Source organism: Dendrobates tinctorius, unplaced genomic scaffold (assembly GCF_039654945.1).
Source record: "Dendrobates tinctorius isolate UK_male_01 unplaced genomic scaffold, ASM3965494v1 ptg000199l, whole genome shotgun sequence".
Lineage (NCBI taxonomy): Eukaryota > Metazoa > Chordata > Amphibia > Anura > Dendrobatidae > Dendrobates > Dendrobates tinctorius.
Window position 1 is genome coordinate 6,345,092 of NW_027361866.1, and position 13,845 is coordinate 6,358,936.

At 41.5% G+C, this 13,845-nt stretch overlaps 1 protein-coding gene across 2 annotated transcripts in view; it reads left to right on the top strand.

Moving 5' to 3' along the window:
• Positions 1–13,845, top strand: part of SPAG16 (sperm associated antigen 16) — a 1,757,100-nt gene that overhangs the window by 70,576 nt on the left and 1,672,679 nt on the right. For both annotated transcript variants that reach the window (XM_073553217.1, XM_073553218.1), the window contains exons 4-5: positions 1,061–1,188; positions 3,438–3,575. In XM_073553217.1, the coding sequence (XP_073409318.1) occupies positions 1,061–1,188; positions 3,438–3,575 (266 nt within the window). The remainder of the gene's footprint in view (positions 1–1,060; positions 1,189–3,437; positions 3,576–13,845) is intronic.

Genomic DNA, 13,845 nt, shown 5'->3' on the forward strand with positions numbered 1-13,845 from the left:
GGGCAGATTATATATGGAGCATTATTTGGACCAATCGTACACTAGAGCATCATCCGTGAGACCCATCATATGCTGGAGCTTTCCAAATGGGGGACATCAGACACTGGAGCAGCATTTACAGGGCCCATTATACAATGGTGCATTAGAAATGGGGCACATTATATATGGAGCATTATTTGGGCCCATAACACAGTGGAGCTTCATCCATGGGGACCAACATATACTGTAGCATTATGTGGAGCTCATCATATACTGTATCGAACATTATATGGGACCAATGATTCTGTATGGAGAAATATATGGGCCTCATTACTCTGTATGGCGCACTATGCGGTGGCCATAATATTGTATGGAGTAATATACTGTCCGTTTTTGGAGCTATTGGAGAATTTAAAATGGATATCAGTCATGTGATGTAAGAAGTGAAGTATTTTTGATTGTACTATACCGCTATTTCTCTGCCGTATCAGAGGATCATGAATTGTGGTATGTGTTAAAGGAGCCCAGTGACACTCTTTGGCCCTGGGCCCACGAAAATCTGGAGCCAGCCCTACCCCCCCACAACTTTAGCCAAATAACCCCCAGTTTTCAATGCCTAACTATTATTATAAAGTAAATTAAGGTTGACAAGCTTAAGTAATAAGAATTGATGTTTTTGGCATTGAAATGGGCACTGTAGGTGTGTTTCCTGTCCTCCACTCACTGCCGACTTTTCTTCCCAATTGACTTGATTTGGGTTTCGTGTTTCAGTCGGCCTTCGACTTTTCACGATAATCAGCAGATTGCGTTCAACCCGACTTTTTCGAAAGTCGGGTTTCATGAAACCCGACTCGACCCGAAAAAAGGCAAAGTCGCTCATCTCTACTAGTGAGTAATCATCTTACACATGGTTTGAAATTGATGACGCCTTCTGGCCACAGTGTGTATACCTGTTCTGAATCAAAGCAATGTCAAAACAACTGAACGAGTATATGATAATCTAATAACTGGCGTCATATTTTCACTCTGACGGAAGTTCTTATTGTCTATATCCAATAATTATTTTTTTGCCTTTTTACAGTGTGAAGGATCCCCTCTTTCCTCCCAGCGACCTGTGTCTCACAGGCCTGAAGTAGTGGATGATTTTCTTCGCAATTTTCTGATTAAAATGGGGATGATGAAAACCTTGGAATGCTTTCAGACAGAATGGTAGGTTTACTTATCTCTGAAACTTCTGAAGGTCCTAAAAGCCAGGGAAATTGTCTAAGGCTCGCCATTACATCGTCGTTATTACTGAACTCTAGAAGATGCAGGAAAAAATCATGCTGAAAATATTGGTTGGCAGCAAGATTTAGTAACATAAAATTGCTGGATGGAAAGAACTTGGCAGAAGGCAAACATTTTCGGACTTGTTTGACTTTAGAGAGAAAAACTTTTCAAGGACTAAACATTTTACTTAAAGCCTGCACATTATTGTATAGAACATGTGCAGCGAGAAAGTCAATGTGAGCATTGCTGCATCTCCTTTAGAATTGGCAGACGTCTAGCGTACAATCTGTGAGCGATGGTGCGGTGTTACTAGCACAGTGCATGGTTCCAGAGGAAACAGATGCCACATGCCAGAGGGAGCATGGATCGCTGCCCTTACATAATGTGCCAGTGGCATTTACTCTAGTCGGATAACAGTCTTGCTAAAACATATTATTTATATACATTAGCTACAAAGTAAACCAGAAGAGACTTGAATACTCGTAATAATTTAGAAATTTTTTTGGCTTTAATCTATTTATCTCTGGTAGAGTTTGATGCATCGCATCCGTTTATATCGAGTGATGCAATGCATTAAACTCTACCAGAGAGAAATAAGTTAAAACCAGAAATTTGTCTAAATTTGTATTTATGGTGGTATGCTTTCTATTTTAGCATGATTGTGCTCCAGGTGAGTTTGAGCTGAGTTTGGTGCAGAAGAGCTTGAGCAGCTCCAATCTCAACCCCATTGATCACCTTTGGGATGATCCAGAGCAGAGATTGTGAGCTTCAACATCACTTTCTGACCTCACAAATGTTCTTTTGGATGTATGGACTTAGAAAGTCTCACAGGCCTACATGAATTTTTTTTTTTCAAAAAAATCTTCCCAGAAGAGTGGAAGTTATTATAGGTATAAAGGGTGGACCATCTCTATAGTAATAAGAATCCCCAAAAAAGGCTAAATATAATAAGCTCATCCATATATATGCATAAAAAACAAAAAAGAGAAAATCGACATCGGAGCAATGATAAAATATTCTTGAATTTTATTGATATGTTCACAAATAGAATACAATTAAATAATGATAATAAACAGACCCAGCGACACCCAGTACCACACTGAAGTGAGGCTGGTAAAAATGAGGACACTAATAGGAATGTAGGTTGATAGATAAAATAATCAAAAATGCATAGGCTACACAAGACAAGTTCATATATTCAAAGCTATAAAGTGCAAAAATAGTGCCAATTTTCTCATAGCGAGTACATATGGTATTTAGCAAAGTCTTGCCAGGGATAAAAATAGCAATCCATAATACCCTTTTAAACAGTGCAAATAAACCATATAAGTATAAGAATGATGTATCTAATAGCCGATCTGCATCTTCACCAACCAGAAATAATGCTGAAATTGTCACAACCTAAATAACCAAAGTCAAAAGAGTGCCGCAGACAAACCTTATCATAGAGTGTGTACAGGGAGACCCCAACGCGCGTTTCGCATTCGTGCTTCTTTGGGGGGCCTGGTGTCTTAATGTGAAGCACAGGTTTTTATAGCGGAGTCAATAAAGAGCCCCCAAGAAGCGGTAAATATATGGCGCTTCCTGTCGTGAGGCGGAGGGCCGGAAGCCATGGAGTCGGCGTCCGAAGTCAGAAATGCCCACCCACCACCAGGACGTCACAGCTTGAGCAGCTCCAATCTCAACCCCATTGATCACCTTTGGGATGATCCAGAGCAGAGATTGTGAGCTTGAACATCACTTTCTGACCTCACAAATGTTCTTTTGGATGTATGGACCTAGAAAGTCCCACAGGCCTACTTGAAATTTTTTTTTCAAAAACTCTTCCCAGAAGAGTGGAAGTTGTTATAGGTATAAAGGGTGGACCATCTCTATAGTAATGCCTATGGATTTAGCATGGGATGTCATATAGCTCCTCTATTCTTTTTTCCATATAGTTTATATTGACAAAATGTTTGCTGACTCATTTACGCCATCTAAAAATGATAAAGATCCTGAGAAATTTTGCTCCTGGTCCATAGATGCATCAGTCACTGTTTTGTACCAAAAGTTGGCATTCTTTGTTAGGCTCACTAGTGTACATAGCTTGGTAATAACTGGCTAATATTTTGCAAAATGTGAATGCTTCTGGCCTGTAACAATTCTTTCATTGTCACAGAGAATAATGAGTTACTTGCCATTCCTTTTAGGTATGAAATGATGCAGAAAGGCCTCCTGCAGCCAGAAGCTGTTGGTTTTGTCCCAGATGTTTATGCTCACAACCAGATGCTAGACTCCGAGATAAAGAGTTTAAAGAAAGAAGTGGAAACCTACAAACTTGCTGCAAGGTGCAAACTACTGATTTTAATTAAGTTAGTTACATGCAATGTGTTCCAAATTAGATGAAATGTTTTAATGGGTTTATTTCTCACATTGCATTATTTTTTTAATTTCACATAAATGTACCTTAACCCTTTCACAACCTTGGAAGTATCCATACATCCAGGTTGGCAGGTATAAAATCCCTATAATGAGGCAGATGGAGGTACAGCGGATGCCTTCTGGCCTTTGATCCACAGTAAAATGTTCCTAATAAAAACTTAAACTCAATCCACAGAAAAAGCAAGTTACCACTCACGTCTGTCATCTGTTAACAGAAATATAGGGGGCTTCCAAATTACTGGTAGTACAAAGGCTTTGGAAAAGTGCTATGGCTAGCCCCCCCCCCAAAAAAAACTTAGCAAATCTTGCACTCTCAAATCCAAATGCCCTCCTCCCTTCTAAGCCCCAGTGTGTCTAAACCACATTTAGCGTCCACTTGTTGAGCATATCTCCAGAAGTATGAGCTGGGCATAGCGTATTAGTGACTACAACATATTGGTCACTACAATGTACTGTTGACTACAATAGCAGATTTGAAATTTTAGCTCTACAACATCCACTTCTGCTTGTTTCTGGAAAACACCCATGTAGTCAAAATCATTACTACACCTGAACATAAATTTCCAAAGGAGTATAATTTCCAAAATGGGATTGCTTGAGGGGGTATTCTGCTCTTACCACAAAAAAAGAGCATGGACCGCACCTCCAAAAAAATCATACATTGACCTCTAATGCCGGTAGACAAAAATATATATTACTGAACATGAGGTTCTTAGTTTAGCATTCTGATCAGACTATATGAAGCCCACTGCCACATCACGGGCAAACCTCTAAGTGGCTACTAACTTCTATTGCCTTAATGGAGCAGCGTCGTGCGCTAACCACTGTCGCAGCGGCAATGCACCAGTAGTACGGGCGGCGTGGTGCCTCCCCGCACCCATGCTGCAAGACTGAGTCCCCATGACTCCAGACCATACTGCCCCACAATCACAAAACCACAGCAACAATGGGTGCCACACACTAAATGAAAGAAGCTTTAAAACTCACCTCAAGTGAGAGCAAAATTAGCTAGACCTCTTTTTGGTAGTCTCCTGGTAATTTAATATCACCTGTGCCAAATGGAAGGAGTGCTGGTTCAAGAAAGGGAAAAGAGCATGCAATACTCTAAAAAGAGAGCATTGACCACACCACCAAAAAAATCATACAATGATCTAATGCCTCATTGCAAAAATATATATTATATATATTACTGAACATGAGGTTCTTAGTTTAACATTCCCATCAGACTGTATGCTAGACTGATCAGAATATTAAACTTCGAACTTCATGTTGAGTAATGTATATTTTTGCCTAGCTGTCTATTCTCTTTTTTTTTGCATAGTCTGCTCTTCCAGCACTTAGAGGCTCTCTTTGGAGTCTGCAAACTATTATAGGAAAACGTGTGCTCCAGAAGGCAAATAGCGCTCCATCCCTCCGAGTCTCGCCGTGTGGCTAAGCAGTACTGTACATACACATATGGGGTATTTCCACGTTCATCACAAATTGTGTGACAAATTTTGGGGCTAAAACAAAATTTTGGTGGTAAAAATGTAATTATTATTTTTTCTTCACTGTCCAGTGGTATAAAATTATGTGACACACCCATAGTGTCAATATGATCACTGCACCCTTAGCTGAATTAATGGAGAGGTGTAGTTTGTAAAATGTGGTCACATATGGGGAGTTCTGCTGTCCTGGCGCCTCAGGGGCTCTCCCAATGGGTCATGACACCCGCAAGCCATAACAGTAAAATCTGCATTAAATTAGGATGTGCCTTCCTTTCCGAGCTTTTTGCACCGTGCCTCAAAAGTAGTTCTCAATTACATGTAGGGTATTGGCGTACTCATGAGAAATGGCACAACAAACTGAGAGGTCCATTTTTTCCTCTTAGCCTTTGTAAAAATAAAAAAATGGAGCTAAAACAACATTTTAGTAGTAAAAATGTAATTATTTTTTCTTCACCACCCTATAGTATAAATTTCTGTGAGGCACATGTGGTGTCAACATGCTCACTACACCCCTAGTATGTATTCATTGGGAGGTGTAGTTTGTAAAATGACATCACTTATGTTTAGGCACATCAGTGGCTCTCCAAATGCGACATGGCAGCCGCTCTCGATTCTAGTCCGTTTTGCATTCAGAGAGTCAACGGTCTCCTTCCTTTCTGATCCCTGCTGTGTGCCCAAACAATTTTCCCCCACATTATGGGGTATGTGCGTGCTGAGGAGAAATTGCACAACAGGTTTTGGGGTCCATTTCCTCCTGTTAGCCTTGTAAAAATAAAAAAAAAAAAAAGTGTCTAAAGTAAAATTTTGTGGAAGTTAATTGTCATTTTTTCCTTCCACATTTTATTAATTCCTGTGAAGCACCTGAAGGGTTAGTAAACTTCTTGATTGTCGTTTTGAACACCTTGAAGGGTGCAGTTTTTAGAATGGTGTCAATTTTGGATATTTCCGGTCATATAAGCCCCTCAAAGTCACTTCAAATGTGATGTGGTCCATTTAAAGAAAAAAAAAAAAAAGATTTTATAGGAAAAATGAGAAATTGCTGGTCAACTTTTAATGCTTATAACTTTGTAACTTCCTAACAAAAAAGTTATATTTAAGAAATTGTGCTGTTGTAAAGTAGTCATGTGGGAAATGTTATTTATTAACTTTTTTTGGTGACATAATTCTGTGGTTTAAGGGCGTAAAAATTATAAGTTTGAAAATTTCCAAAATTTTTTCCATTTTTTGCCAAATTTCCGATTTTTTTTCACAAACAAATGCAAATCAGAATCCGTGGTATCAACAAACATTCTAGCTTTATCACCGCATAAAGTGACACTGGTCAGAATTGTAAAATTTCAAAAAACTGAACGTCACATCCCATCATAGACTAGGTGTGAACAGGTACTTACCTAGAGTCACCAACTCCTATATAATCAAATAAATAAGGCAGCACTCTGTAGAGCCATAGCTTGCAAACATGAAATATGAAAGTTGAACTGCATAACTGCATTAGAAATATGAAAAACTGAGAATGCTTAGTGCATAAATTGGCCAATTCATGTGTACCTGGAAGCCACTTTAATGTGATTCTCGGTTTCCAGGACCTAACACTGCCAACCCTTTCTTAGACTAAAGTCTTCATGTGTATGGAAACCTGTGAATCCTCTCTTGGACTGAAATCTATATCTTTGTGGAGGAGGGTGGCCCTGCTGTGATTAAAAATGCCTGCGGCTAAAAGGTGGAGTGCTCAAATAAATAAGGCAGCACTCTGCAGCGCTATAACTTGCAAACATGAAATATGAAAGTTGAACTGCATAACTGCATAAGAAATTTGAAAAATTGCCCTGGAAAATGAGAATTGCCTTAACGTGGCTTCCAGGTACACATACATTGGCCAATTTATGCACTAAGCATTCTCAGTTTTTCATATTTCTAATGCAGTTATGCAGTTCACCTTTCATATTTCATGTTTGCAAGCTATGGCGCTACAGAGTGCTGCCTTATTTGTTTGATTATATATGCGTTGGTGACTCTAGGAAAGCACCTGTTCAAACCTAGTCTATGTTTGGATGCGATGGTCAGTTTTTTGAAATTTGTATTCATTAGCCTTCTGATTGAGCACTCCACCTTTTAGCCTCAGGCGTTTTTAATCACAGCAAGACCCTCCCCTCCACAAACATATATATTTCAGTCCAAGAGAGGATTCACAGGTTCCCATACACATGAAGACTTTAGTTTCAGAGAGGTCTGGCAGTGTTAGGTCATGGAAAACGAGAATCACCTTAACGTGGCTTCCAGGTACACAAAAATTGGTGTCATGATCTGCTTAGTTCATGGGATTAGGTAGTTCAGAGGTTAATCTGGACGGCTTCACTCTGAGATTCTGGGAGGCTTTTTATAGCCTCATTGTGGGCTCATTTCTCATCGCTTATACTCAGACCCTTGGCCGAGTGTGTGTGACCCTGGTGTGCTTTGTGACTGTGATACTTTATGCTTGTTTGGTTTTGATCCGGTTCCGTCCCTGTTAAGAGTTCTGCCTGTCCCTCTTGTACTTTGTTGCTATCTCCGTGCATGACTCATTGCCTATGACCTGACTATTCTCTGATTGCCCCTCTTGTACTGCGCTGCTATCTCCGTGTATGACTCATTGCTGACGTTCTGACTATTCTCTTCTCGCCCCTCTGGTACCGCGCCGCCCTCTCCGTGTATGACCCCCCGTTTGTCTGTCCTAATTTTCCCTCTCCTCTACTACAGAATCCCTGTAGTAAGTATCCTACAATCATCTCCAGCAGTGGGATGCTAAACCCTGCCCCCTGTGGTCACATGATCGTAGGTCCTTGTACTTCTTACTACATTCAGCGACGCACATCCCATCTGCCTGAACTTTCCCTGCAGTATCTGAACCCAGGCCCTCCCGCAGTGTGGGTGAGTCACCCTGCTCAGCCTTGGCAGTTCGCTGGCGCTGACAGGATCCTGATATTTAGCCCATTTATTCGCTAAGCATTCTCAATTTTTCATATTTCTAATGCAGTTATACAGTTCATCTTTCATATTTCATGTTTTCAAGCTATGGCGTTACAGAGTGCTGCCTTATTTATTTGATTATGTAAGAATTGTAAAATTTTGCCTGGTCATGAAGGTGTAAATAGGCTTGGGGGCTGAAGAGGTTAATACCAGACCTGTGGATGACTACCTATGTATATGGTTTGTTTTTCATGACCAACATACATTTTCTATATACCTAGTATCTAAGGAATTTAAACAATTTGGAATGTAAAGACATTGCTAAAATGGTGCTGTAATAGATTAAATTGATACGTTAGTTTTTTTTTTTTTAAATCAGCTTTGTAGTTCTTCTGTAGTCACAATTCAAAGTGTTATGCTAATAATTTTCAAGTGCATTGGGGCTGACTGTGCACTGGATTTTCTCCTCCTCCATGTATTCACGGCCTCTGTGCCTGCCTCCGATCTTTGAATGGTAGGTCACTGCTGTTTCAGTGATGTGCCTCTTCTGTTTGCATAGCACTGTCATTGCTTTGGCTGGCACATGCATAGTCCTCTCTAGCAGATGTCATTGAACCAAGAACTCAATCTGCCTATCTGCCACCTACGGCAGTTCCGGCATCGGCAAGAGACTTCACACAGAGGAGGCAAGTAACTGGAAAATCAGTAACCTTTCATTCACAGACTGGAGGCAAGCGGAGGGGCCGGGGAATACATAGACTGGGAGAAAATCCAGTGCACAGTCCGGCCCTGGTGCACTTGAAACTAATTTGTAGAAAACTTCAAATAACAATTATAGAAGAACTACAAAGTGGATTTCTTCAACTTGATTATCAATTAAGTCTGTATTAAGGCGCCAATACAGCCATGTCTTTTCTAATTTACTTTAAACTCCAAATTCTTTAAAGAGGACCTATCAATATGCAATTTTTTCTTACTTGGTGTAAATGTGATTGTTCTAGTGAATCTGGGGTTATTTTTTTATTCTCGACACTTCCATTCTTCAAATATGGTCTCCATTTGCTTCTATGTAAATCTGGTCTTTTTACAAAGCTGGGCCTGGCCCCCAAGAAGACTTTCATAGAGAAGTACTGTAGACCACGCCTCCTTGGCTAACAAGGCAGGATTTACATACAACAAAAAGGATGCCGGATTCAGGAACAAAGAGGCGCAGAAACCAAATTAAAACTCCAGATTCAGGAGAACAATGGCATTTACACCACGTAAAAAAATGGCATGTTTATAGCAAGTCACAGTTCCTCTTTAAGAGTAAAATATTAGGGTGATATACATGCTTCAGGTTTTATGTGACCTTAAAAGAATAAATCAAGGAGCATTAAGTGTGACAGCAGCAGCTAGCATGACGAACACCCTGCTATGTGTATGACTAACACTGCTCGTTCCTAAGAGAATGTCAAATGCCATTTCACAAACTGCTGCCTCAGTATCGTATTATTTAATCTGTAACTGAAAAAAACACCGTCTGCCGCAGCTCAGATCTGTGCTCCTCTCCTTGGAAAGGATTGAAATAGCATTGCAAGAGAAATGAAAACGGCAAATTAATGGATTAGAAGAAGTGCAGGGTCGGAATATGATTGCTCTTTACTCAACTTTGTGTACCTTTTATGAAAAACCTATTGCTTAACATAGAAAAATAACTTCTCATTAGCTTTCACATCTTGATTTCCAGCGTCAAGATTCCCTAAAAATGTAATATCACGGTAAAAAAAACAATTGAAACTATATCTGCAACAATGGAGTTTTGCTGCCTTGAAATATTTTTTTTTAAGGCTTAAATGTTTAGTACTTTTAATAATGTGAAACCTACATCTTTAGGGTTTTCTATTTTACATGTGCTGGATCATGCTGACGTTTGACCTTAGACACTCATAAGATGAGATATATTGCATTGATGCAAGTGTTAAATTCCCATGCAGTACTGCCATGGGAGAAATGAAGAATTCATTTTAAATTAAAGGTCGTGTCCATCCAATGCAGAAGGAGAAGCTTTCTGTTTAGCTACTGTAGGGATGATGATGGTGTTGGTCATGGACCTTGCCAATGTTCAGTTTTGTAATAAAACATATCCATATGGATATTCATCCCCTTTACCCTTTGTACATTTGGATAGTATTTTCATCTGTGATTAAATCTGATTTTAAAATAGATAAATCATATAGTACTCCTAAACCCATATATTTTCAGAAAGTAGACACTCGGCAATTTAAAGGGAGGTTCAGACACCAGATATTGGTGATGTATCCTTAGGTCACCCACCTAAAATAACACTGGTCGACAAAAAAACACGGCTGATGAAGGAAGCCGTGTTTTTTCCGAAACTAGTCGGAGAGGAATTGGTCCACTGAGCTCCCTGTAATCTATCACATGACCAGTGACATCACGAAGGTCCTGTTGGCTCATCTCACGCCACAGCTTCACATCGTGCACACTGCATGCCGGCACACTGCTGGAAGAGGGGAGCGTGGAGTGTCTGTCACCTGCCAGGACAGCACTCCTGAAGAGCCGTGATGTTAACCCACGTTTATCTGGCAAATATCCTTCAATCTGACTTCACATCAAGCTATACAGTGCTCTTTACTGGTCCTCTGGAGTCCAGACATCCACTCAGATTACACCTTAAGGTAATAACTACCTAACTTGGAGCAATCCAATTAATTTATGTGTATTTTTAGTTCACTACAGGTTCATTATTAAGCTCAAACATTAATTATTTATTTATTTACTTTTTGTTAATCACATTGGTGGTGTGTGTTCATAATTTGCAGCAAGTGTTCCTCTCTTTTTTTCTACAGTTACTAGCGCCACCTACAGTTTATACTCAACAAAAAAACATATCTTTTTATTTCTCAAAAAAATAATATACTTGATTGAAATATTTTTTTCCGTGCTGGATTCCAATATGTTTTCAGATTTCAGGCAGTGTTTTTTTGTGATGTATATTTCAGATTTTATCTAAATATTACAAAATAATACTTATGTAGTGAACATTGCATGAAATATAGCTTACCTATAAAAGTTTTGATGATGATTTACTGGAATATAGAGTTGAGCGACTTTTGGTTTTTTAGGGTTGAGTTTCGTTTCGTGAAACCCGACTTTTCCAAAAGTCGGGTCGCGCAAGATCGTCCGATTATAGGGAAAAGTCGGGGTCGTCCCGAAACACGAAACCCAATGTAAGTCAATGGGGAATAAAAGTCGGCAGTGAGAGGAGGACAGGAAACACACCTACAGTGCCCATTTGAATGCCAAAAGCATCAATTCTTCTTACTTAAGCTTGTCAACCTTAATTAACTTCATAATACAAGTTACGCACTGAAAAATGGGGGTTATTTGGCTAAAGTTGTGGGGGGGGAGGGCTGGCTCCAGGTTTTCATGTGCCCTGGGCGAAAGAGCGCCCCTTTAACACATACCACAACTCATCATGCTCCGATACGGCAGAGAAATAGCGGTATAGTACAATGAAAAATACTTCACTTTTTACATCTCATGACAAGGCCCATCTATTTCTCCATACAGAATCATTGGTCCCATATAATGTTTGAAACAGTATATGATGAGCTCCACATAATGCTACAGTATATGTTGGTCCCCATGGATGAAGCTCCACTGTCTTATGAGCCCAAATAATGCTCCAAACATAATGGGCCCCATTTCTAATGCTCTAGTGTATAATGGGCCCTGTAAATGCTGCTCCAGTGTCTGATGTCCACCTTTGGAATGTTCCAGTGTATGGTGGGCCCCATCTATCATTCTCCAGAGTATAGTGCTCCCCAAAAATTGCTGTCCCAACATTGAAAACAATCAAATAAGTCTCCTCGCTAGGGAATCCCTGTACTAGTCTGGACTCCTCGTCGTCCCCATCTTCCATCTCACTGCACAGTATTTCAACCTTGCAAGTGCTGTGATCTTGAGCAAGCAGGGGGGGCCCACTCGTTGGCGACGGCACTGGCACAGGGCCCCTGATAGTACGGTGGTGTGTCTGATGGCGGGTGGGCCGAACCTGCACTTTCATCTGCAGCTTCCTCTTTGTCACCGTGTAAGATGGAACTGTATATGGGAAGGGTAACCTGAGTTTCATCAGGGTCAGATTCAGGCCGTGTAGCGTGCGAGGGGAATGTAGTGGTCTGGGTCAATGTACCAGCAGATTCATCGAGCAGTGGCTGGGCATCAGTGCACTTGTGTCGCCTCCAGGAGTACGGTCGCCACAGTGGCATTACCTTCCTCCTAGGGAGTGTGATGTCATGCTTGGGAGCAACGAACGATCTCTCTAGCAGGTTAACTGATTGGGCGGCGTTATTCCCACGAGTCATGACCCTCCAAACTGCGTTCATGAAGGCAAAGTGTTTGTTTTACGTGGGCAGTATGGTTGCAAAGCTGAACCTTAAAGGAATGACCAGAAGGGCACCACCAGGAGTGGAGCCTACGGCGTAATTTGACTCAACACGGGCAACCTCAACCATGCCAGCTACAGAAAAGATACACACATTGCAAGCTTAATTCCGTTAACGAACGAGACTCCGTCATGCCCCACGATCCGAGTCCGGCTTACTAGAGGGACACGTGAGGCTCTGGCACATGAGATTGGCCAATAACTGGTGTGTCATGCCCTTACATGTCCGTGGCTGCATGTGCGCTACACTGAAAAGGCCAGCGTTTGTCGCTTACAGGTGAAGATAACCCACTGAACAACGTTAGTGATGGGGATCTGTGATTACAATTATTACCCGCGAACGATGATTTCCCAGTAAGTGCAGGTCAACCGCAGTTCCGGAATTAGGCCTAACCGTCATTCCTGAAAAAATGAAAAACTTACGTGTGCAAACCACAGGTGCTGTAGCTTGCTTAACAGCTCGCCAGCCGTTCTCAGGCCCAGTATGGATTACACGTGATTGCACAAAGGTGAGAAAGGGTACCGTATCCCCGGATAACATGTATGGATAGCGTACACATTCAAAATATATGTCTATACATCAGGAGGCAGGCTCAGACGGTGTTAGGCCCAGTATGGCTTGCAGGTGATTGCACAAAGGTGAGAAAGGGTACCGTATCCCCGGATAACATGTATGGATAGCGTACACATTCAAAATATATGTCTATACATCAGGAGGCAGGCTCAGACGGTGTTAGGCCCAGTATGGCTTGCAGGTGATTGCACAAAGGTGAGAAAGGGTACCCTATCCCCGGATAACATGTATGGATAGCGTACACATTCAAAATATATGTCTATACATCAGGAGGCAGGCTCAGACGGTGTCAGGCACAGTATGGATTTGACGGCCCAGATTACACAGCGGAGGAGCAGGGAGAGGTAAAGATTGCAAATGCTGGGGCCCTGCCCAATCAAGGGGGGCCCACTCGTGGGCGTCGGTACTGGCACTGGGTCCCTCATAGTACAGCGGTGTGTCTGACGGCGGGTGTGCACCACCACCGTCAGAGACACTTGATTGCACTATGAGGGACCCTGTGCCAGTGCCCGCGCCCAAGAGTCGGCCTACCCACCTGTCTAGGGCAACTGCACTCGCACGGTGTCGTGCGCTAGGTGGTGACCCCGGCCATGGGGGGGGGAGGCAGCACAGTTAGGGAGTTTTAGAAAGTGGCATATGTTGATGTTGGACATTCAGCTGATGCAAAAGGCGAAATAGGTGAAGTCCCAGGAAGAGGTGGACCAAAGCAAGCCATTTTT